The sequence below is a fragment of the Symsagittifera roscoffensis genome, chromosome 2 (genome assembly GCF_963678635.1).
Source record: "Symsagittifera roscoffensis chromosome 2, txSymRosc1.1, whole genome shotgun sequence".
In the NCBI taxonomy this organism is placed as follows: Eukaryota; Metazoa; Xenacoelomorpha; order Acoela; family Convolutidae; genus Symsagittifera; species Symsagittifera roscoffensis.
The window spans coordinates 76,692,746-76,718,716 of record NC_087063.1 but is presented as its reverse complement, the minus strand read 5'-3'; the positions used below and the strand labels follow the sequence as shown (position 1 = coordinate 76,718,716).

The following is a 25,971-nucleotide window of genomic DNA, read 5'->3' as shown; positions in this document are numbered from 1 at the left end:
CTGGAAACAGGTCTACGGTTTTCTCTCGAGATTAGCATCCGGCGCTTAAGGGATTTTTCGGCTTAAGAGGGGGGCTAAAGAGGGGGAGGTTAGAAGGGGATCTGTTTAGGTTAGAGGTTGGCGGTTGTAAATTGTAAAAAGGGGGGACACATTAGAGTAGCTAATTGTTCGGCATCGTCGATTTAGTTACATTAGATACTTACACGCGTTGGTTATAAGAAGCGGATATCCAAATTTAACATCGAGTTAAGGTAGGTACCCGGGTCGGATCGGTAGGGGGGAATGGACATAGACAGTTTTCGTGATACCCCATAAGATCGCTAGCAGTGGGGAGGAAAACGCGTGGCAACCGGGTACCAGACATTTTTTCAGACAAAGGTTGACATCTGCCAACTTTGAATTTGAGGTGGGTTCATCTCTCTGTTTTTGGAATTTTTCCTGTTTAAATTTTTACGTTTTGGTGAAAATTTGTTGTTGGTATTTGAACGAACAGGTGATCACAAGATACCTGCGAGGAAGGTAGGGTTTCAAATAGCCTGAAACAACGAGAGGGAGATAAATACAGGGGGGGTCAGTATCTGGGTTTTGGCCATTAAGATAGGGATTTTGGAAAATTTTTTTTATTAGAGCTCAAGTGGTGGTACACGGTACAGTGGTTCAAGAGTCCCCACAACGAAGAAGAAGAGATCCTATATCCAGACACTTAGTGACAAGTCTTGGGACAGTACCGAAGAAGTCTTGGGACATTGCAGTCTGGGGACAGTCTTGGTGCAGTACGGTCTTGGGACAGTCTTAGGACAGTGCAGTCTTGGGACAGTCTTGGGACGGTGCAGTCTCGGGACAGTCTTGGACCAGAGCAGTCTTGGTACGAGACAGTCTTGGGACACTGGTCTTGGGACAGTAGTCTTGGGACAGTAGTCTTGGGACAGTGGTCTTGGGACAGTGGTCTTGGGACAGTGGTCTTGGGACAGTTGTCTTGGGACACTGGTCTTGGGACAGTGGTCTTGGGGCACTGGTCTTGGGACAGTAGTCTTGGGACAGTAGTCTTGGGACAGTGGTCTTGGGACAGTAATCTTGGGACAGTAGTCTTGGGACAGTAGTCTTGGGACAGTAGTCTTGGGACAGTAGTTTTGGGACAGTAGTCTTGGGACAGTAGTCTTGGGACAGTAGTCTTGGGACAGTAGTCTTGGAACACTAGTCTTAGGACAGTAGTCTTGGGACAGTAGTCTTGGGTCAGTAGTCTTGGGACAGTACCGAAGAAGTCTTGGGACATTGCAGTCTGGGGACAGTCTTGGTGCAGTACGGTCTTGGGACAGTCTTAGGACAGTGCAGTCTTGGGACAGTCTTGGGACGGTGGTCTTGGGACAGTAATCTTGGGACAGTAGTCTTGGGACAGTAGTCTTGGGACAGTAGTCTTGGGACAGTAGTCTTGGGACAGTAGTCTTGGGACAGTGGTCTTGGGACAGTAATCTTGGGACAGTAGTCTTGGGACAGTAGTCTTGGGACAGTAGTCTTGGGACAGTAGTCTTGGGACAGTAATCTTGGGACAGTAGTCTTGGGACAGTAGTCTTGGGACAGTAGTCTTGGGACAGTAGTCTTGGGACAGTAGTCTTGGAACACTAGTCTTAGGACAGTAGTCTTGGGACAGTAGTCTTGGGTCAGTAGTCTTGGGACAGTACCGAAGAAGTCTTGGGACATTGCAGTCTGGGGACAGTCTTGGTGCAGTACGGTCTTGGGACAGTCTTAGGACAGTGCAGTCTTGGGACAGTCTTGGGACGGTGCAGTCTCGGGACAGTCTTGGACCAGAGCAGTCTTGGTACGAGACAGTCTTGGGACACTGGTCTTGGGACAGTAGTCTTGGGACAGTAGTATTGGGACAGTAGTCTTGGGACAGTAGTCTTGGGACAGTAGTCTTGGGACAGTAGTCTTGGGACAGTAGTCTTGGGACAGTAGTCTTGGGACAGTAGTCTTAGGGCAAGGGTCTTGGGACAGTGGTCTTGGGACACTAACAAGAAGTACTGGGACAGCACTGAATAGTCTTGGAACAGTAGAGAGGAAGTCTTGGAACAGTATAAAGAAGGGGGGTGACGGTACTAAAGAGTATAAAGACAGGTTGAAGTAACCAATCGCAAAATTAAATTTTCTATCCAATCCTAAAGATCCGGTACTGTAGGGATCAAGAACATATAGAATTTTCAAAAAGCTCAGGAAACGTTGTTTTTATTAAATTGCAGATTTCTTTTTATCAATTTTGTCAAAACAGGTTTTAACCTTAGAGTAGAATTTTGTAGATAGTAATACTGTAAATAGGAACAATTGTAAATAAAAATAATGAGGCGGAGCAGGGTACCGGTGGCTGAAAAAAAATCTACTGAAGCGAAGACAAAATATAACTCGTCGCTACGTAAAACGACATCAATGGGTCCAAAGATAACAAAGAAGAACTTTTCAGTTAGCATGGTCAACATGAGGAGTAATACAGAGAACAGAGCAAAAGAGGGCACGGAAGGGAAACAAGCAGAACCCGCCATCGAGATTAAACTAGAGACACCGGACCAAAGTGTGGATGAGGTGGGAAAGAAGACGACAGAGTCAACTCCGATGCCGAATGCGGAAGAACCTAATCCAAAGTCCATGGAGTTCTCACCGATAGACAATGTGGAAGACACAACAGGCAACACGCCAGACACGGTGATGGACGAGTCTCAAGCAAAAAGAACGTCTTCTACTGAAAGATTGGCAATAATGGTCGGAATGAAGTCGAGAGACGCAGCAGTGGAAGAGACGAAAGACGAGAAAGGCAAAACATTCGGAACAATTTCCACGAGAACGACAGACACCGACCAAAACGAAGACCAGATCAGACCGGGAACAGCAACCAACAACAGGACAACAACTGACCATGGAACAGCTACTCTTGAGCTAGGTGATTTGATGGCGAAGCTAGATCAGATAGACAAGAAACTGAAGCACAGCGAAGAGGATAGAGATGTGATAGGAGGGAAATAAGAAACAACAAACATGAGTACCTGGACAGCTATTTCAATCTAGCGAGAGCGACAGAGGAAAGGCCTCAGCAGATGTCGGACAAGGTAAATACCACTGATGAAAAGCGAGACAAGAACATCAGAAAAGACATGCAAGATATGAAGCAACGATATGACCCAGTGAATAGCCAGTTGGGAAGTTTGGAAACGAGAATGGATACGATGAGTAGGGACCAGGCTGAGAGTTCATGTGCAATACAGACAAAGTTAGACGCCATCTTGAGGAACTCAACGCCACAAGACAGGCCAGCAGCGGAGCGAACGCAAGGCTTTGGCAATAGAGTTGACTTCGTGGAACCACAACGGAACAAACGGCAGTCAACACCGTTACCATTACCCCGGGATGCTGCAAGTACAGCACCGGGGGGGGGGGCAAAGCGATTATGAAAAGTGGAACAGCGAACACAACCAGTGGTCCAGGGGACTCCACGACTCACAACAACGTGGGACCGGATGTCATGACATGGGCAAGCACCTGGGAAATGATGAACAGGACACTAGAAGCCTTCGTCACAAGGAACATTTACTCGAGTGACAGAGGAAGCAACAAATCCAGGAAAACTTTTAAAAAACTGAAAGAATTCAAGGATGATTCAGACGGATGCATTGAAACTTGGGTAGAAGTCATGAGGTGCACTTGGAACAAGACAACTTGAACGATGAGAGGCAAGCATGCACAGCGATACTCAGCAATTTGGAAGGCACGGCATTGAAATGCGTGGTTGCGAAGAAGGAAGAGGAACGCGACACAGCGGATAAAATCTTCGAGATATTGTTAAATCGATTCGGGTCAGGCATGAAGGGTCATCAAGCGATGATGCGATTTGAAAAGAGAAGGCAAAGGGACGATGAATCGATAGACAGGTTACTCGATGATATTGAGAGCTTGAGACGAAGGAGTGACCAGGAAGAATCCACCAATAGAAGGAACTTCAGCATCGCCTCAAAGTTCATTGATGGGGTAAAGAGTGATCACATGAGAACAATGTTAGCAACATACTATACATTGTCGAAAGACAGTGCACCAACTCCAGAAGAGATGAGGCAGAAGTCAAGAGAGTACATGCTAATGAAACCCAAGAAAAATTCGTACTCAGATAACAGGAATACGCAAGGGGGGAATCAACCACAAAGGTCGTCATGGTACAAGCCCAGAGATGACATGGACAAACGTAAATCATGCGCGAACTGCGGGTCAGCTGACCATCATGTGGCGGATTGCACAACATACAAGCAGGGCATGAAGAGTTTGGGATATGCACCCGATGAGGAAGATATGAGCCAGATGGAGGAACACGAGTTCTATAGTGGCTTGATCATCAAAATAGGTGCAAGATGCTTCTTCTGCAACCAAGAGGGGCACTTCAGGATGGACTGTCCGTTGTTCTGGGAGGCAGTCAAGAACCAGAGTCATCCAAAAAACAAGTTGGCGTTAGCAGCGGTACAGAACCAGAGAAATAGACAAGGTGAATTTGAAACGAAAAACGTAGAAACACCAAGTGCGGAACTGCCAACGAAAACAGTGAAAGCTGTAACGCAAGTTAATAGTGCAATAGAGGCCACGGCCAGGAACGCCCTAGAGATAAATTATGAGAAGTCGGCGGCGGAAGCTATCAATAAAGTGAAACAGGACCTGGCGGCGAAAGAAATAGAACAACGACTGAAGCAAGAGATCGAAAGACAGAAAATGAACGAGGCATTAGGTTGCTCGCAGTCAATACCAGAGGCTGTAGCGGGGTCGACAAAAAATGGAAACTGCAACACTGTAAAGATGGTGACGGGGAAGCCATTCGGTATAACAAAGATCGGGGCAAAAATAATGTCAATAATCACCGTGGGCGGCCATGAGGTAACGAGAAACTTGAGCGAACCAAGTGACCAGACAATAATGCACATTGATGTGTACGCAGATTACTTGAGTGGTATAAGCCCACAAACGACTTCTAGAGCATTGAGGGCACTACTCACGAGAGGGGGTAGCAAGTCAGTCCGAGTTGATAACAGGTACACAGAAGCTTATGGTCCGCATGAGGTGATGCTAAATATAGATGGGATCAACATCTATACGAAAACAATGATAACATGTGATGAAGGTCTAATAGGGCAAATCTACGTAGGAAAAGAAGAGTTGAAAGTGAGATCGATTGGACACTGCGCCATGCTTGAGGAAGATGCAATGCACATCGGGACAGAGGCGGATGTATCAGCACATGTGCTCGACATAAGTGGCAAGAAGACTCAGTTACGTGGGTTACTCGATACGGGAGCGGTCTTGAGTGTCATACCAATCGAAACCTGGGAACGAATGGGCTTCAACAAAAATGATTTGATAGACTCGAGAATACGGTTGTCAGCTGCAAACAAAGGGGCGCTGCGGGTGCTGGGCAGAACGCCGATAATAGCCCTAAATTTGGGGGAACGCAACCTGTAAATGAGCTTTCTTTTGGTAGAAAACCTAGATGAGTCTGACCAATTCATTTTAGGCAGAGACTTCATCAGGAACTTTGATCTAACGATTGATCTAAACAACGCAATGTTCAGGATACGGAACCCGGATAGGAGGTACGCAATTAAACCGGTAAATTTAATAATGGCGAATGAGAACAAAGCACCGGTATTCTTGAGTAGGAGGGTGAGGCTAAAGGCGAACGAAGCGGCGATCGTAAGCTTACGAATGAAAAATTACAATGAACTAAGTGACAACAAGCAGGTATGCATAGTCCCAAATCCAAAAAGTCAAAGTGCTGCTGTTTTAGGAAGATCCTTCTCGATAACGAAGAGCGGTCTCTGCGTCAGTGTCTTGTTGAATACTTTTGACATACCAATCAAGATACAGAGGGGGAGGAAACTGGGATATGCTTTACCCGTAAAAACTCGATATGAAATGACTGAAAACCAAAAACAAAATGAATTTGTTGATTGTCCCAATCATAGGGACAAAATTTGTATCTTGAGACGATTGAAGAAAATAAAAGGTTCATCAGGTCTTGTGAAGTCACTTAAGTCAGAGACAGACGATGGGATATCGAGCTGTTCGAATTTCGCGGAACGGCCCACACTAGATGAAATACAGAGTGATAAACCGGTCCTACCGGAAATTGAACATTTAAGGGGCAAGATAACGGACGAACAGCTCGAAGCCATCAAGGACGTATTAGAACGGAACGAGGAAGTTTTTTTGAAGACATAAGACAGAAATCGGGTGTTGTAATTTTGTTGAGCATGAAATATAACTTGAGGAGAACGCAATACCGCACAGGGAGGGGGCGAGGCGCATGACCACACACAAATCGGATGCGTGTAGAAAAGAGATCGAAACGTCACCGTGGGCGTGTGGAGTAGTGATGGCCAAAAAGAAAGGCGACCAATTGAGGTTTTGTTGTGACTTTCGATACCTGAACTCCGTCACGGTGAAGGATGCCTATCCCATACCTAGGATTGATGATAGCCTCTCGAAGTTAGGTGATGCAAAATTTTGATGACTCTTGATTTAGGTTCGGCCTTCTGGCAGGTACCACTCAGGAAGCAGGACAGGGAAAAGACAGGGTTTGCCTGCGAGTTGGGTCTGTTTCAATGGAAACGGATGCCGTTTGGTCTCTGCAATGCCACTGCCACATTTCAGCGGTTGATGGCAGACGCGCTGATAGGTGTGACTAAGAAGTACGGCAATCTGGTAATGTGCTATGTGGATGACGTGGTAATAGCGACACCCTTACTGGAAGACCACATTGAGAGACTTGACGAGGTGTTTGCGTGTATGAAGAGGTCGGGGCTAAAGTGCAAACCATCAAAGTGCGAGATACTCAAGGATTCGATAAAATACTTGGGCAGGATGGTGGACAGACACGGCATCAGGCCAGATCCAGACGCAGTAGAGGGAGTTCTAACTTGGAAATCGCCAAAAACGGAACACCAATTGATGAGCTTCCTGGGTTTTGCAAATTACTACAGAGAATTCATCAAAGGCTATGCAGACAAGGTTTACCCGATGCAACAGTTAATGAGACACAAGGGCAAGAGCAGAAGAAGAGTCATTCCAGAGAATAAAAAAAGAGTTGTGCGAGGCACCAGTACTAGGGATGCCAACAGAGAAAGGGATGTACGTGCTGGATACGGATGCGTCGGTAGTAGCGATTTCTGGAATTCTCTATCAGGAACGAGAGTGGAACGGGAAAACAGTTTTGAGACCAATAGCGTACGAGAGCAAAGTCTTAAGTGACACGGAAATGAAGTACGGGGCACCGAAAGCAGAGATGTTCGCGGTGGTTACCTTTGTCGAGAAATATAGAGCATACCTAGGCAGCGAGCCATTCAAGCTGCGAGTCGACAACAGGGCACTAAGCTGGCTGAAAACGTAATCAATGCACCAAAGTTACATTGGGAGGTGGATAGTTCGCCTGGATGGATACAACATGATAATTGAGCATAGAACACGAGACAAACATCAAAACGCTGACAGCTTGAGTAAGAAGACGGAGTTCTACGAGAGACAAGAACAGAGGGAGGCAGATAGACCTGAGATCAAGGATGGCTTCTCCTTCATGGACAAGGAAACGTACGACAGTCTTCCACTCACGAGATGGTTGGACAAATCAGGCAAACCAATAGAAGATCACCCCGAATTACCAAAAGAACCTCCGGAGAAAACAATCTTGAAAAAGAACCGAGGGATGCCGATAGGGATAATGCTCAAGTCAAAGATTGTGAGGGAGACGCTCAAGGCAAAAGGCTATGATCTTAACCAGGTAGAGACGGGAGAGGCACAAATAGACGATGACTTAATGAGGTTACTCGAGAAACTAGCAGATGACAAGCCCGTGATCCAAGAAAAGGGTACGGAGGAACCAGAGGTCACAATACTGCGAAAGAGCGGGATAGTTAGTGATGAAAACCCCACGAAGGTGACTAACCCTGATGGGAAGGAAGTAGTGCAGTCACTGGTTGAAAAAATCCCGGACGACATACTTGAACAGACTCGGGTTAGGAAAAAGAAAGTGGCGTTCAAGGAAGAAGCTGAATACCTGGGACTAGGTCAAGAGTCCGGGGAGTGGTCCACGTCCACGGAGGAAGAAGATACTGAAGGAGGAAATTTTTCCGGGGAGTGTGAAATATGGGATGAGGACTCGGACGAGAGCAGCGACAATCAGGATAGTCTCTGCATGATATTGGCAGAAGAGAAGATTAGACACCGCGACAGGAAATTACAAACAGATCCATTCTCAGGAACATACAACATGGACGTACAGGAAGTACGAGGAGGTGAAGAACGTGAAAGAATTGCAGTTTCGAGGAAACTATTCAGGATACTATCATGCAACTCAAATGTCAGAACAAATCTGGTGCCAGAAGATGATATGAAGATCGTAAAGAGGATAATATGCGTGAAGCTGAATGACGACATCCACAACCCTGGGGAAATGAATGGACAGATCATGGCACTAAAGGAACATGTCAAGGCGAGATATAGGCTGTCGGACCTGATAAGAGCACAAAAGAATGACAAGATGACAAGTAACCTCTCCAAATGGATCCGAACGGGGTCCAAGGAGAAAGGGGAACTTGAAGAAGACAGCTACAAGATCCTGAGCCAGTTCTACAAAGAAAGGAAAGATTTACTCTATCACACAGCTGACGGGGTGGTAGCATGCAAGAGAAAAGACGAGGAGAAGATATTACACAAGCACAACCTCATCATATCACCACAATTGTATCAGACAGAGGTGCTGTTCAGATCGCACGATCAGATGGGGCACCAGGGGATAGACAAGGTGCAACAAAGAATACTTCACAGGTTCGATTGGCCAGGATTGAGGAAAGCTTGCGAGAGGTGGGTGAATGCATGCCTGGCATGCCTGCAAGTGAAAGACCCAAGGAAGATGAAATTCCCACTCAAGTCGGTGGAAAGCTCGGAATTTAATGAAGTGGTGCAGATAGACCATCAAAAGAGCTGGATGACGGAGTCGGAGTATAACCAGATACTGGTTATAATTGACCACTTCACAAAGCTGGCAGAAGCGGTGCCGTGTCAAACAGCTTCGGCAGAGGAGACTTGTGACCACTTGATAACCCATTGGATATCGAGGTATGGTTGTCCAATGACTTTTCAGTCAGACAACGGCAAGGCTTTTGTGGGGGACTTGACTAAAGAATTAATGAAGAGGTCACACATTGCTCAAGCACACTCAACGACTTACCATCCTCAGAAGACAGGCTGGTAGAGAGACAGAATAGAACGTTGGTGAATATGCTGAGGGTATACTGCTCAAGGTACATGACAGACTGGGATAAATATCTGCCGCAAGTCGTAGGGGCATACAACAGTACTCAACACTCAACAACGGGCATCAGTCCTTTCATGATGTTGACAAGCAGAGAGAGAGCAATGCCCCTGACATTCTTTTACCCGGAATATGAAGGGAAGAGGACGTCGCCTCAAGCTTACGTGAAAGAAGCGATCAGGAGACAGCAGGAAATAAACGAGCTATGCAGGAGGAACACTGCGCAAGCACAAATGAGACAGCGCAAGAAATACGATGAAAGGATATTACAGGCAAAGCCATATGAGGTGGGCCAGTACGTGTGGGTTTTCCAGAATGTCATACCGCCCAAAGGGACGAAGAAACTACTCAAGAAATGGAGAGGACCATTCATGATAACGGAAGTACATCAACAAGGACGGTTCTACCGCTTGAGTACTGGGCGAGCAGCACATTATGAAAATCTGAAGCCTCATGTCCCATCCCCAGAGGACTGGTGTATACCAAAGGACATGGAGGGACTCGAGTACCTACTGGTGGAGCCAGCATGTGAAGTGAACGAGAGAGAGAAAAATGAAGGCAATGAGAACTTGAGTTTGGATGACAATGAAAAAATAGAAGCGGACTCTGAAGCGGAATCTTTTGTGGAAGAAGACTGGAACGATCCGGAGCAAGGTGAGGTGCTGAAGTGGACAGAACCAGATTTATCAATACCAGCGGGGACAAGGAGTGGCAATCGCAAACGAACAGGCATGAGGTACAACAGGTACGGGGACAATTTCCTGATTGATAAGATACATCCCGACGACCTAAGCAAAGAACTACTAAGTGTGGGCGAACTGGCGGCAGATGATGAATGGCAAATCATCAATGATAATGAACACTACCCACAGGAAGACTACTCGACACCGGAGCGGGAGACGGATTTGGAACAGAGCGAGATAGAGAGGAGGGAGAATACGAACCTGAGGATATTAGAATGGATGCGCGATGTCAAGAACGGAAGCGACGAAGGACAAAGCATACACTAAATTGACATATCAGCGGGAAAGCACATGAAAACGGAGAATCTTCTCTTCGGCTGGACGGCAACAGACAGGCCGCTCGACATTCCGCCAGATAATTCAGACCCAGCATCATCGACGGGGACGTCGATAAATTTTTTTGTCCGGGGAGTGGGGGTAGGACTTACCCACACCGAAAATTTAATGATAAAGAAACTCAGGGAAGTGAGAGAAACAAGCGGACTGGAACTAGATGGGGAGGAGGAATTGAAATACCAAACGAATACTCGGAAATTATCCTGATAACGGATAGTGACTTCATTCTGTCAGACAGGACTAGCGCAATCTGTATCACGGCGGACATGAGTTTCAAATCAAGAGTGGAGGCTGACTTCAAGAGAGAGTACCAGAACGTGGAGTTTCTGTTTAGACAGAGACCGGGGCTGGGAGGAATGGCTGCGCTTCCACCATCAGTAGCACAAGTCCCGGGCAAATACCTGTGCTTCCTAGTGACGAGGGTCAATGACAGGAACACGATCGATCCTGAACACGTGATGTTGGCACTAACAAGACTAGGAGACTTCATGATTGAAAGAAGGATAACGGAAGTCTCAATGCCGGTGTATGACCCAAACAGGGGCAAATTGAGCCCAAGGGAATTGTACGCTATCCTACACGTGGTCTTCGCAGAAACGGAGATAATGGTACATCTTCATAAGAAATACTACTTGAGCATCGCCTGAGTCGGGTACACGGGGTCTCGAGTTGGGTATGAGGGGAGGATCTCGAGTTAGGTGTGGAGGTACAAAACAGGTAAAAGGATCTTAAAGGTGATTGGCATGACAATTAAATTTTAAATGATTGATGGTGCTATAACATAAAATGAATCTGCATGCTGTTAGAAAATTTCCAATTGAACTATTTTAGTAGAACCAAAAAAAGGAAAGGGTTTTAATTATAGTGGCAAGGGGGGTTTTAGGTTAGGAACATAGCCTCTTAGTTCAAAAATCGAGTGTCATTTTCAGATTGATTCGATAAAGTCAAATTGACTACCCAACTACATTCAATTGAAAGAAAGAAAGTCCTTGAACGAACACACAAGTTGAACAACGCTTCAAGAAGTTAACTCTCAAGTACTCAAGTTGCTAAGGTAATACTCAAGCTGCTAAGGTAATTCACAAGTTGCTAATACTCAAGATCATCTAGAAGTTACAGAAATGGCATATCGATTCTGGAAGTCCATGCCATCGGCTCTGGAAAGGCCCACACTTGATGAGTTGTACAGACGCCTCAGGGATCTGGATTACACTCAAGTGGATGAGAGAATGGCGGTGATGCTGAACGCCACCCTCCAATTGGAAGAGTAGGGCGAATGCCGGGAGTCTGCAACAGCAGCGGTTCTAATGGTCGGCTACACCAATGATGGAATATCCAACCAAGAGCAAACCAGATGGCTGTCCTGGAATGTAGATGGAGGAATAAGGGGATTCGACTTGGCAAGGAACCCTGTTTGAGCAACAATACCGAGTATGGCGCAGGGGAGTTCCCATTACCGATCAGACCATCAGCCAGATCTACAGGCCAGAGCACGAGTAAAATGCCATCAATAACGCGAGCGCAACAAACGGGGGAAGCGTATCCGGACCTCAGTACTATGATGAGAGAGCTTAAGAGGACTCAGCGGGAGAGGAACAAGGCGAACCTCGACCGGGATCAAGCGAAGCTTGAGAGAGATCAGGCAAAACTGGAGAGGGATCAAGCGGTCGTCGAAAAGGACCAAGCGCGGAGGGAACTGGATATGCTGAAAGCTGAGCATCTGCAAGAACAAAGAGTGCGAGAGAATGCCGCGAATTGTGAGCAGCTGAAGTCGGAGCTTGAGAGAATCCAGCAACGACAACGCGAGCTCGATATGCAGAAAATGGCTAGGCCCAAGGAGCGAATGGTTACCGGCTCAAGGCCAGAGTCGCGTATGGAGGTGGACGAAGCTCCCAGATCGAAGGGACGATTTAACCTAGACCGCGCGGCTCAAGAGCATATGAATGAGGGGTTGGAGGTGTGGATACCAACTGAATCAACGTCCTCCCTGCGTGGCCTAGAGACACAAACAATACGCCCATTGATGGACGTCGCGCTGCCTGGGTATACCCCAAGTTCAACCCCGAGTAGTAGTCAGGTGAGCGGTAGCTCGTCACGACTCAAAGAATTGAACGAGAGGCTACAGCTAAGGAATCGTGAGAGTCCAGCAAGAGTGGAGCTACCCCCGACGTGGAGGGAGCAACCTATCAGGAGTGTGGTGATCTCAAGTTACAAGAAGAACACAGAAGGCAGATACCACAGGCACAATCGTATGGATTGGAGCACGGCACAGAGAGTCAGGAGGGATTGCTTCCATGACACGGCTTGGGTGGAATACCTCACGCAGCCACGTGTGCCAGAGGGAGCGGTCCACTTGATCGTAGAGGACAGCTTGCTGCGGGTGCTGACCCGGATTCAATCACATTGGCAAACGGGGATCTTGAGTTTCGCTGGAGCTGCGACGCCACAGATGTTGGCAACACTTGAGATGCTAGGGATGGCAAGAGTATACACGGTAACTCTAATGATCGGGACGAATGACGTGTCTAGGGGGGAGGCCAGGAAGGTGACGAGGCTACATGACAAGATGAGCTGCATCCTTGAGGAATTGCGGATTCAAATGGATCCTGCCATTCTCACGGTGTGCACCATTTCTTACAACATGAAGGCGGATCAACACGCGATGGAGATGAACACAAAGGTGCGAAACCTGAACGAAATAATCAGGTAAATACATCAAAGGAGCGTCCTCCCCGTTGGATTACTGGATGTAGCCGAGCAGATGGAGCGATCTGTTTTCCCCGACGACGCATCCTCAGACGGGATCCACTTTGACAAACCCAGGGGAGTAGAGTGGTTGAATGATGTCTTCCAAAGACACATAAGCGCGTTGGAGGCAGAGTTGCTAGAGACGGCCCAAGTCACGTTCGGGCCACCCCCAAATCCACCTTTCTTCAACCCGAGAGCTTTATCCAGTCACCTGGGAGCGAAGGCCGATTCTAGAGACAGCTCGAGGAGCAGCCGGACCAGATTGCCAGGCGCAGCACCCATGGAGGCCGAGGAGGCAACGTCATCAACTCCTCAGAGTTCGGTAATATCCTCGGTGGTCGTGGTGGTGGAGAGCAAGAGGGTGGAGAGGCCAGCGGAGACCAGTAGGTCGAGATATGTGGAGAAGGTGAAAGAGCTGGACTTGGAAGATCTGGAGTGCAGGCAAGAGTTGGCGGAAGCTTTGGGTCTTGGGCGGTTGTGACATGAAGACTTGGGTAGACACCAGTGCGTGGACTGGTTGAAGGCTCACGAAACGCATTTCTCAAGAGCGAAAATAATGGAGACGGCGGATCTAACTGGGATTCCCACAAAATCGGTCATGGGATACATCAATTACAGGCCTCTCAAGTTGGGAGTCCGGGACTCGTGGTAGAGCCTCCCAAGCATCGAACAAGCATTGCCAGAATGAGGTTGGCAACTCCAGCACAGTTGAGGGTGGTGGACAAACTGCCGGACGCCGCCTATGAGGGTACACGGTTGGCAGACGATCCTAGATACGGAAAACCCTGCGGGAACACCCAGTTGGCCAAGACCTTGGCAGTTTATGACAGAGCAGATCCAGCCGCTGCGAGGGTGGTCATCATAGCGGGATCGGACTTTGAGAGAACGTCTCCCAAGTTGTTTTGGCCGGAAACTTTGATATACTCACTACCGGGAGCGGAGCTGAACCAAAAGTTAACATTGGTGGTAGCAATAAAATCGGAGATGCCTTGCGAGCCCGAACTGCTACTGTTTGCGGGAATGAATGATCACCTGCATGCGACAGGGTTTCTTGAGCAGCTCAAGGGTGATGAACCAGCGCCGAAGAGAATCTGGGAAGCTATCCAGACGTTATTTGCAGCGATGAACGAGGTACAAGAGAACGTTGCCTCACGATTTGGTTCCAAGACAAGAGTGGTGTTCACGACGTCCCCCGGGTACGCGAGCATGCCTCCCGCTTTGCAATTTGTATATGCGGTCTTGATCTTGATAGCTGAAGGGAATGGGTGGCGTATCCTGATGGCAGCTACCAATCGGGAGTTGGAACCGACGAACTTGAGACTTCGCAAGTCAGAACTGGCGGCGGCGTGGGCGGATGTGTCCCACGCGTTGAGGGGCTTCTACGAGTTGGCAGATATCTTCATTGTATTGGACGAGGTCCTCTTGCTGGAGATATCAAACTTCGCCAGGCAACTCAAGCTCAGTCCGGCTACAGGGGATGATCATCCAATAGTGACTCACCTGACGGCCAGCCTGTGGTTTCGAAGCATGGAAATAACTATCACAAGCTCCACCAGTAGGTCTAGAGGACCGAGCAATGAAAGAAAGAAGGTGGCCGCAACGGAGAAGCAACTGGAGTCGATGGTGTATCGACTGACACAAGAAAGAGGCAGATGGCCCTTCCTGACACCAAGATTGGAAAACGCTACGGAGAAGACGAGGGAGAATGCTCCACCTCTTGTGAAGAAAATCTGGGATTTTCTTGAGGAGCAGCTGGAAGTGGCCGAGAAAAGGGAAATGACGGTGGCCAGGTTCGTCACTGCGGCCAACGAGGTCACGATTGGAGGATTTTGGAGGGAGCACCCAAGGGGTGAGCTGAAGACGAGGAGGGATCACGAGACTCTTGAGTTTTTGAGTCCTTGTTGGGGAATGGAGTTCATGGCTGGAGTGTTCAGTGCAAAAGAGACTATCTTTGGAGCCTTTATACAGGAAATCCTGAACATGCCCATCAGCATGTTGTTGGCACTGTACCTGGTTTACCCGAGGTACCTATTCAATATGGGCCCAGCGTACATGTTCAGTCGGGGTGTGGAAACACTCCGGATTGACGGATATTTGGCATTGGTGCTTCTAACCCATGGTGAACTGGTGTCATTTCATCGGCTAATGAAATATGGGGATCCCCTGTCGATTAGAAAAACCCACTCGAGCATTGACACCTATTCGTACAAGTGTGCTGCCGGGCTGAAGACGCTGCTAGTGCAGTACCTCCTGATGCAGAACCGACACCTGACTGGTGAAGAAAAGAACCCAAAGACGCGAGATGAATGGAGGAAAGTGAATGGGGGCATGCTTCTGTTGACAGATCTGTGCCTGGCCATGAGATCGGACCCCATGGGGATAATCCGGGGGCTAGAGGAGGTCGTAACCTGCATTTATGGACGGCCGTGACGTAAGCGTTTCCAGATCCTCTGGTGACAGCTTATCGCTACTCAGTGACCCACTTGAGCCTCATAAGTATACTGGATGGGACGACACTCAATTGGTGTCAGCAAGAGGTGCTGAGGGCAGAAATGAGCAACACGGCTCTCTTCGGAAAAGTGAAGGATCCGGAGTTGATGATATACAGTTTCCGAGGACAACTGCAGTGTAGGATGGGAGGTAAACGCGAAGGCCCCATCGAAACTTTACCCAAGTTCTGGAACCTAAATCCCCTGACGGCGTGGACAAGAGGTCTTGAGAATTCCCGCATGGAAGAAAAGCTTCGAGTTGGTGAAGAGGGAGCTAGAGTCAATATTGGAGAATGAAGTCCTACCAACAAGCATTCCAGAGTTCCCAACAGTGAGGAGAATGGTCCCGTCCCTGTTCTTGAGAGCAGCGGCTGAAGCGCAACAGAGGGAGTTCATCGTTGGCTGGGATCCCCTATTCATCGGCTACACTGCAGCAGTTTATTTTCACACTAGCGATATAAAAATAAACTCATGGAAGACTCAAGCCAAGAAGATGAGAGGCTCGATGCCCCCGAAGTTCGAGGTGCGAGAGGTCTTGAGAACAATTGAGCGGGCGGGTCTGGAGAACATGTTGCCGGTGTGGGATGATGGCAGGATGATAGTGGAGGAAGGACACATTGCACTAAAGGACGAGATGAACTTTGCCACGAGAAGATACCGGGCACCTTACGGACTGGAGCTAGTGGAGATGAGACAGGAGGGGAAGGAGCTGGAGGCAGCAGGCCCATTGTATGTGGCTCTGACAGAGTACAAGAAACCGGGTCCGGAGACACCATCACCCCTGTCGGTGGGCACCCCTGGGGATAAAAGGAGCGGCCCTGTAGAAGATCGATTCAGGAGAATTCTTGAGGGAAGAAGAATAGAATCAGGAGAGGAAAGCATGGAAGAGACTCTCAGCGAGGCAGGAGAGGATATGGAAGTGGCAAACACACCGTAGCCAAAACCATCAGTGGAGGAATTCACCACTCAAGAACTGTTGAAGGATCTGAGCGGAGAAAATTGGGCATACACTGCCACGCCACCTCTGACCTCATCTCCCCGCAAGAATCTAGAGTTACCACTGACGAGCGAGACTCCTAATATGGGAATGATACTCTTGAGCGCAGAACAAAGGGAGAAGAACACCTTCGAGGGAAACAAGACCATGTTCCTAGGGACTCTGGATGAGGACGCTTGGCGAGAATTCTTGAGCGAGTTCAACCGAGAAGTGAATGACGAGATCACATTGGATGATTTCAAGGAAGAGCTGTGGGACACGGTGGTGAAGTTCGGAGAGCCGGTCCTGATGGGGACAGGTCTGGAGGAGAAAGCTAGAGGAGAACTGCTGAGCAAGATGGTCGAGTTGAGAAAGGCATCACGGAAGACCAAAGAGGACGAATGTAAAGACAGCTCTACTCTGAAACAAAATACTGTCAATAAAATAATTGAAAGTGTAAGGGGGGATAAGGTCGAAACTAGTAAAATAATTAAAAGTACTAATATCCTTAAGGCTCGAGCAGGGGGAGGCAAGAGTTGGAAGGTTCGGATGGAGACAAAGAAGTCGAATCAGTGATGATAACGGCAACGCCCCCAAGTAAAGACCTGAGGTCTCGCAAGAGGAAGAGAGAGGTGGAGGGATTGGGTAGTCCTTCAGCGGATGCGGTCTCGGAGAAAAACTTGAGAGAGACGGCCCCCATGGTTCTGGCACGATGGAAGACCAAGGAAACTGCTCGAGGTAGAAAGAGAGATGGAGATCCCCACCAGCTCAAAAACGGAAGAAGACTTCAAGCCTCAGAGGACAAAAATGAAACGAGGTTCGACGAGCGGGCAGACATGGGAAGTGGACGTCGGCAAAGAATGGGTCTCAAATGAACATCAGGCCACTGGGAAGCAAGTGACTAGCGATCCTCTTGTGAAGAATAAAACGAGGAACACCTCCCGACCGTGGTGGGTGGCCCTGGAAACATTGAAGGAATTGGAAGATTGCCTAAGGAAGCTCGGCAGTGGAGTGTCACGCAAACGACGCAACTGGGCTACCCAGCAGAAGGCTGACATCAACAAATTGGAATTGGGGAGCCAACTGAAGAGAACTTGGCAGAACTTGTTGAGGGATCATTTCGAAGAAGCGATGAGAACATCCTCATCGGCATCGCCGTTGATAGCGAATCCCTTCATTAGAACCGCAGGACAACTGATGTTCGCGTGGAGCCTGGTGGGAATGGAGTTAGAGACACTGACGTCGTATGATAAGTTGAAATTGGGAGGCAAGAATCTGGATTTGTATCAAGTGCTGATGCAACACGTTGCTAGGGATAACTCAGGCTTGAGTCTGGCAAGGAGGAAAGATGCTACCTGTTTCTTGAGGTGGATAATGTCGATGATGACTGATAGTACCATCCTAGCATGTCACCAAAGAGCAATCGGAAGCTAGACGGTGGAAAGGAGAGTCTCAACAGTCATCTTGAACGTATACCAGAGTACTGGGATAGAAAAGGAGGATGGTTCCAGGCAGTCTCTAGAGAGCCACAGGAAGTTAGATGAGATACGGAGATTCTGCAACAAGAAGTTCGAGGAGAAACACGACGTACACCGTAACTTGGCCTCGTCAGGAGAGTACTTGAAACCCAACAAAAAGGGAGAGTACCAGTATGTGTCTGGAGTGATGGGGATGGCATACAACCCTTTCCTGGACTCGGAAGCCGGATGCGCTCACAGAAACTACGAGGTGGCGGAGCTGCTGAAATTCTGGACAGAGAAGATAGTGGAGATAGACACTGTAGAGAGAGAGAGAGACCTAGCTTAGGTTTGATTCTCGAGAAGACACCAGAAGTAATAAGTGTGCCGCGCTCAAGTGAAAGAGTCGAACTGAAGATGGGTAACGGGAATGGCATGTTGGTCACGAATCTGGGAGTGGTGTGGAAATTGTTGAGGCCTTCCTGGTGTCCACATCCCCATGCGAGCCTGATCGAGGAAGTCACGGAGCGAGTGAGACTAGCACCAGCAGAGGATGAAGATCTGGCGACATTGAGTATAGTGCATAGACTGATCCTGGCTCAGGTGAAGGAGTCAAGTGAAGTGACGAATAGACTAGGGTCGGTGAAGAAAATGGAGCCGGGCAGTTGTCTTGATTCGACGTGTGGAAATGGCGAGCACACCTGGAGATGGACGGTCATGCGTCAGGATACAGTCCTTCCAGAAAGAAGACCTAGTCACCTGGTTTGAAGACATTACCGAAAGGGAGAAAAGTGAAATACAGATAGTGGCTGAGTGTTACGCGAGTACCACTGTGAACCTAGCAACAGCTCTGGGATTCTTCTCAAGAATGTGCAGTCTCCAGTCACTGGAGAGGCTAGAGTCAGAACACCACTTGGTGACCGCGTTGAGCGTGGAGTCATGGCCCGGGGTGTTGCAAGTGACCCAGAAACACATCAAGAGTGGGAAGGTTGGACTTGAAGCGGAAATGGGATTTCCCATGAGCGAAGCCTATGGTCTGCCTCTAAATGCGAAGTCCTCAGTGGGGTCAGTGATGGCCAACCTATGTGGCAGCCACTATCCATTACACATGGCGATGGTGGAAGTATCCAGCCAAAGGGTATTGATAGACAAAGCCTTCTCAGTGCCCAAATGCGTAAGTCGCATCACTCACACAAGCTGTTGCGGAAAATCCGAGGGACAGTGCTGAAAGAACAGAGGGACGACTTGAGTGAAATCTGGGGGAAGATCTTCTGGGTTTGGAAGGTGAAAACACAAGTGACCACGATAGACAAAACGTGATCGGGAAATCTATGGTTGGTGCTCCAAACCTGGAAGCGATCGACGCGATACACGAGAAAATGATGGAACTTGAGCCTCTCCTAGAAGCCTCGGGAGAACTCAATCTTAGGAGCATCGACCTCATACATGGGGATTGTCCATGCTACTTTCTGGCGCAAACAGTGTGGTACCCGGACCACGCGAATCTCTACCTGATCTGGGATGTTGAGGAAATCAGGTCGTTGGGACTGCCCGATCATCAGCAAAAGGTGACCATCTTGGTGATGAGCACGATGCTGGCCCTACGATGGGTTGAAGAAAATGTAACAAAACATCGGGAATCGAAGACGCCAACGGCAGAGTCGATTTACGCGTTAGATTACAGCAGGAGACTTGGTTGTTTGAGACCGCATGCAAGGTGTTCGCCATACCAATGGAAGTCACACACGTATGGAGCCGCTTAAGGTTCTTTCCTTGGTTTCGAGCGACGTTAACGTCCTGGTTATACATGGTAACGAAGGATCATATGAGGAAATATTAAAAGGATTATCGACAGTTCCAGGCCGAGATAGGACCGGAGGCCTTCAAGAGACCTCTGCTGACCCATCGAAATACGATCACGACGGGGTGGAAAAGAGTTGGTAGAGTATCCAGAAACAACACCAGAGCGAGGGAGTCGATACTAGAGGAAGACCTGGCGAAGAATGTGAGCCTGAGTCTTCATTTTTCCTTCTGTTTGAACCGAGAGTTGAGGGTGAAGAGTTTACCCAATCAAGCGAAGAGATTGCAGGAGCAGAGGGAGTGGATGCGATCCTATGAACAGCTGAAGGCTTGGGAGGAGATCGTGATCAGCTCCGATGATGAAGAGGCACTATTCAAACAGATCACGGTGTCAAATATATCTGGGTCTGGTACCTCGAAGGCGAAGAACACGAGAAGAGCCGGTGGCTCAAAAGGGAATTTTAGAGTTTTGAGTCTTGAGAGGGAAGGGGGCTCGAGGGTGAACTCGGATGAAATCTGGGTTCACCAAAAAGAAATTTTAACAAATGAGATATTGTTATTAAGATGTTATATTATATAAATCAAAATGCTGCATGACAATTTCCTGATTGACTAGTACAAAAGAAATTTTAAATTACTAGCTTAAAAGCGAAAATTCACAGGTGCAGGTGTGTGCCGATTTTGATTGCTGTTTAGCGATAGTGTGAAAATTTTACATGGTTGTGAATTTTGGGGTGTAGATAAACTTAAGTCTGCTGCAAACTTCTGTAAATGACCACTGGCACTGTATCTTGAGTAACACTCGGGTTTCTGGGGATTCAATGACAGACGGCAGCACGCGATGAGTACATCGATCTTGAGTCCGGGGAGTATGTGCCAGTCGTTCATATCTAGAAGTTTGACCTTAAGGGACACGAATATACGTGATTTTGGAGTGAAGTTTTAATTTTCAAAAATTCGAATGGAGCCTGTCATGCTCAGTTTTCTCGCGACAACTGAAAACATAAAATGAGAAATCAGAACGACCGAATTAACAATTGCGGGAAAGTTGTCAAATATTTACAGTGGGAAATCGCTATTCGCAATTTTCCATCGTAGAAAACTAGAGTAGAGCTGTCCTATCTGACATAGGAGACCAAACAAACACGAGAACAGAGCTAAAATCAAATGGACCAGTGTGAACCTTCAACGGAAAGGCGGACAAGTGAAGCCTCCCAATGGTCCAGAGTCAAAACTATATTCTTGAGTTAAAACTTACTTCCCTTGATTGGGACTCATCGTTAGAAAACTTCTTGACTTATATTTGATTATATTTATGCCAGAGTCGTTAATTAGTTTAGTTACTCTGTGTCTCAAGCGTGCTGCTATGTAAGTACCAAATTTAGTTATCTCGAGTGTGTTTTATGATTGTTATGTTGAGATAAGGCGAGTTTTAGGTTGATCCATCTGAAATGGATCAAAGTTCCACGGTTTAATAAAAAATAACTTAACGGATTGTTCCGACCCTGTTTTTAACGGCGTTCGTGTATTTTGGGTATTTCGAGACCTAAGTATGGGAACGTTCTTATTTTCTAGAGTGGGGGATATTTTTGTAGTAGCCTTTAAGCTGTAACGGGTTCTAGTCTCATGTCGCAAGCGAACCGAATTGGCTCCGACCGTTTTTGAGGTAGAAAAACACAAGAGATAGTGTCCTGACTCTTGAGCCAATGGTTATAGGGCCTATTTTTCTTAAGCCTCATATGTGACCGAAGTAGGCGACTGTTACAGAACAACACAGAATTGCCATAGCACTTCGATTAGGCTCTAAGCTTTGCGAACAGCATATATGCGTGTGCCGAAAAACTGAAGATGACTGGCATGGCATGTCTCAAAAAGGCAGGGAGATTATCTAGGCATTGAAACCTGAATAGCCTTAAAAAAAGAATTTATCTTTTACGCACACTCCTTCTGTTTTAGAGCCACGAGAGCTCTACATGACCTGGTTGAAAAGTTTCAACAAAATCAAGGCATATATATGTTGCACGCTTATATAAGCGACGAAAAAAACCGACAAGAAAGTGAAAACATTCCAGAAAAAGACAGAAGTGAATTGACTTAAGCTCATGAACACGAAAACTTTGAAATTGTTCTTGACAATTGTTACTAGCTCTTGAAACAAAACAAGGAAACTAAATAAATAGAAAAACTGGAGATAAAACAGATTCCAAATATTTTGCGTTTACTTGGCACTCAATTTTTTTTACGAGCCTTCAATCTGGTAGAAAGATTCCCTGCTCTACATCAAAAGAGTTTGCCTGGGAGTTTTTTGCAATCGCAAAACAATGAAAAAAGAACTGTTTTTTTTTCGGTTGGTTACTGTTTTCCCCCGGTCTACTTAGAACTTAACGTCCTCATCACGTCAATAGTCAATAGTTCGGCTTACTGACGTAACGTTTCACGTCCTCATTACGTGAAAAAAAAGTTCTCTCTCTCTCTCTCTAGTATCAGGGAGACATATACAAATATCTACAGCTCTGATAATTTATTTGTTTCTAATACTTAAAATTGAAAATTAAAAGTTGGTTTCTCTTCTCATCCTAGTTTGAGATTCAGGTAGAAACAGAAAATAACCACATCAGAACCAATCAACACCCCCAACAACATTCAACAGCTCAACAAGAGCATCAACAACTCCAAACAACACAATCAACCTAGCTTTCAACGACAGAATGCCTACAAAAAATACACCCTGCCAGTGTAAATTTTTAGTCAAACGACTCGCTAATTCCCAAATCAACTATCAGAATTCAAAAACGAAACGCCTTCACTTTTAAAGCAACTTGAGGAATCGACGACTTACCTCATCGATCATCCTACAGAAGACTCACAGCCAGATGATCTCATAACAAAAATTACTGGAATTGAACACAACTTAGGCAACCTTGTCAATGACTACAGAAGACTACTCAAACGAAATAACAGTGCAACAGACGCAACATCTTCAGCAACCAACAGCGCCCAATCCGACAACCAAAACGCATCCAGTCTTCAAACTGCTTTAAGCAACCAAAGCGCTCTTATCGAGTTCAGCGCTAACTTATCAGCAGTCATCTCTACTCAACAGCAACAACCAGCATTTTCAGTAGCAAACATGTCTACATCAGCTGAAAACCACCAGATTTTGCCAAACAATCAACAGCAACAAGCAACAATTTTTCCGCAATCAAATAGTTTTGCCGCATTACCGTTTCCTTCGACCAACTTCACGCCTCAGACTCACATCAACACAGCAGGTTACACTGCGCCAATTTCAACATCAACAAATACACAGAAATTACGACTACCGAAGATTAAACGTGACAAGTACGGCGGTGATCCAATGAAATGGAACATGTGCTACGGCTTATTCCAAGCTACTGTTCAAAGTCAACCAATCTCCGACGCAGAAAAGCTAACACACTTGCAAATATTGACAACAGGACGAGCTCATCAAGCTATCGCCGGATACTCGTGCAACAGCGCTATGTATGCAACAGCTCTTCGAGAACTCGAACTATGTTTTGGAACACCAGACATAATTGTCAACAACTATATCAACAACCCACAACAACTACGCATGCCTTCAACGCAACATAAGCAATCTTTTATGGATTTCTCATCTTTCATTCGCAATCTCGTTGAAACTTTCCAGACACTTGGATTCACTAACGACCTGAACTCTACCATTTACGTGCAATTCTTAGCCAACAAGCTTCACTACTCTGAGCGACTACAATGGAACCAACACATCATCAACAACAATTTTAAGCAGCCCAGCTTCATCAATTTTAGTCATTGGCTCAGATAATTTGCCTTAGCTTGTGACTAACTACCCCAGGAAAACTTCAGTTCCTCATTTAGCCAACCCTCTTCTTCAAGTCATCAAAGAAACAGTGAACGTCAAAGCAATAACCATCGAGGCAGCTAGCCCCAAAATACAACGACCGATTTTCGGAGGACACAAAAAGACCGGAAAAAAGACTAATGCCTTGCACTTTTTGTGACCTGGATCATCACCCCTCACAATGTCTCAAGTACAAAGATTTGACAATTGACGATAAGCGAAAGCTTATACATACAAAAAAAAAACTTTTGTCGTAATTGTCTTGGACATAACATGGTAAGGGACTGAATTTCTAAGCGAACAAGCTTCACTTGCAACAAACAACATCGTAGCAGCATTCATCAACAGCAAAACTCAAACAGCGCCTGAAATGTTTCCTCACTGCAGCAACTAGGTTCAGACAGACCACGAAATTCAGTCAACTGACAGCAGAAACGCTTCGCAAACTCATTACTGCTCTATGCACCTGTTACAATTCGCAACAAACACATTTTTTTTAAGACATGCTTTTCTTGAAAATGGAAGCAATGACAATTATTTGCTACAATCGGTATCCGATTCTCTTCAGTTAGACGAAAGCCTCGAAAAAGAAGAATTTTTAATCGATGGATTTCATGATTCGAAACAAATCAAAGCACGATCTGTTGAATTGACCACTCACCGATTTGGAAACCTCAGCAAGCAGTTTGTAGTAAAACGTGCTTACATGCACGACAAGCTGAACCTGAAAGATGCTCAACCCGATTAACTCAACAGCATCTGCAGCAGTTACGATCATCTAAAGGACTTCAACTTTCCTGATTTCGACAACAACCAAGTTTCAATTCTCAATGAAACTGACAACATGGATCTTGTTATATCTCAAGCAATAAAAAAGGACCAGAAAATGCACCACGTGCAATTTCCACACCTCTTGGTTGGACAATTGGTGGTCCAACAGCCGACATACTCGGAAATTCAGTTTTCTGAGCCTACTCTTCTCACATCAACGACGTCACCGAAGACGCACACATTTCCGAACTACTAGCATCAACCTGGAGAATGGAAACTTACTAACTCTCTCCAAAGACAAAAAACACGCCCTTGAGACCCTTCGGCAGACTATCACCTACACAGAAGGAAGGTATCAAAGTGGGCTTCTCTGGAAACCGAACGCCTGTCTTCCCAACAACTACTTTGCTGCCGCTCAACAATTCAAGAAAAAAAAAACCCGCGTTCTCAACGACCCCGACAAGCTTGCAAGGTACCAGGACACAATCACAATTGAATTGACGAAGAATTACGTTCGCAAACTTCCAAGCAAAGAAATTCCTTCAACAGGATGGATACTGTCAGAACATGGAGTGACGAACCCAAATAAGCCTGTAAAACTCCGCAGAGTTTCAAACGCGAAATCCAAATTCAAAGGAGCTTGCCTTAACGACATGCTTTTATCTGGACCAGACCTCCTATGCAACCTACTCGCCGTTATTTGCCGTTTCCGAGAACAGAAATAACCCATTAATGCAGACATTGAAAGCATGTATATGCAAATTTCCGTCAGACCTGAAGACCGGAAGTTTCTCAGATTCACCTGGGGAACAACCCAGCCAGATTTCTACACTCGTTTCGTTTTCGGCTCTAACGAGTACACTCGTTTCGTTTTTGGCTCTAAATGCTCGCCTACTTGTGCGAACTTTGCTCTCCAAACTTGTGGTGACGACAACAAAATCGACTACCCCCACATCCAAGAACTTATCGACAGCAACTTCTACATGGGCGATTTCTACGAGTCAACCAACACCGTGGAAGAAGTGTTACAACTACCTAATGATCTAAGAAAGGTACTCGCAACAAGAAGTTTCAACCTGGCTGGGTGGATCACTACAAACTCAGAGATTTTAAGTGCAATACCTCAGCAACACCGCTCCATATCTTATAACGAAATGAAAGACCCAAAAACGACGACAGGTGAATTGGAAATCGGATGGAAAGTTCCCTCTAAATAACTAATTTTTCAGCCGAAAAAAATTCAGAATCTGAAAATAAAGAAGCCAACGCAGCGCAACCTTCTGCAAACTTCATCCTCCATAATTGACCCTATTGGTTTCACCGCACCGGCCACAATTCGCCTTCGAATTATACAGCAACACATATGGAGAAAAGGACTAAAATCGACAATCAAATTACCAAAATGAACCTCCCCGAGCTCTTTGAACTTCTCCAAGAAGCCGACAATCTTCAACCGCTCCACGT

General features: G+C 46.6%; 1 protein-coding gene across 1 annotated transcript; it reads left to right on the top strand.

Annotated features, from left to right (window-relative positions):
• The first annotated feature begins 25,256 nt into the window (after window positions 1-25,256).
• LOC134839979 (uncharacterized) lies at window positions 25,257-25,724 on the top strand. Its single transcript, XM_063855608.1, has one exon. It carries the CDS (start codon window positions 25,257-25,259, stop codon window positions 25,722-25,724), a length of 468 nt encoding a protein of 155 aa, XP_063711678.1.
• The last annotated feature ends 247 nt before the right edge of the window (window positions 25,725-25,971 follow it).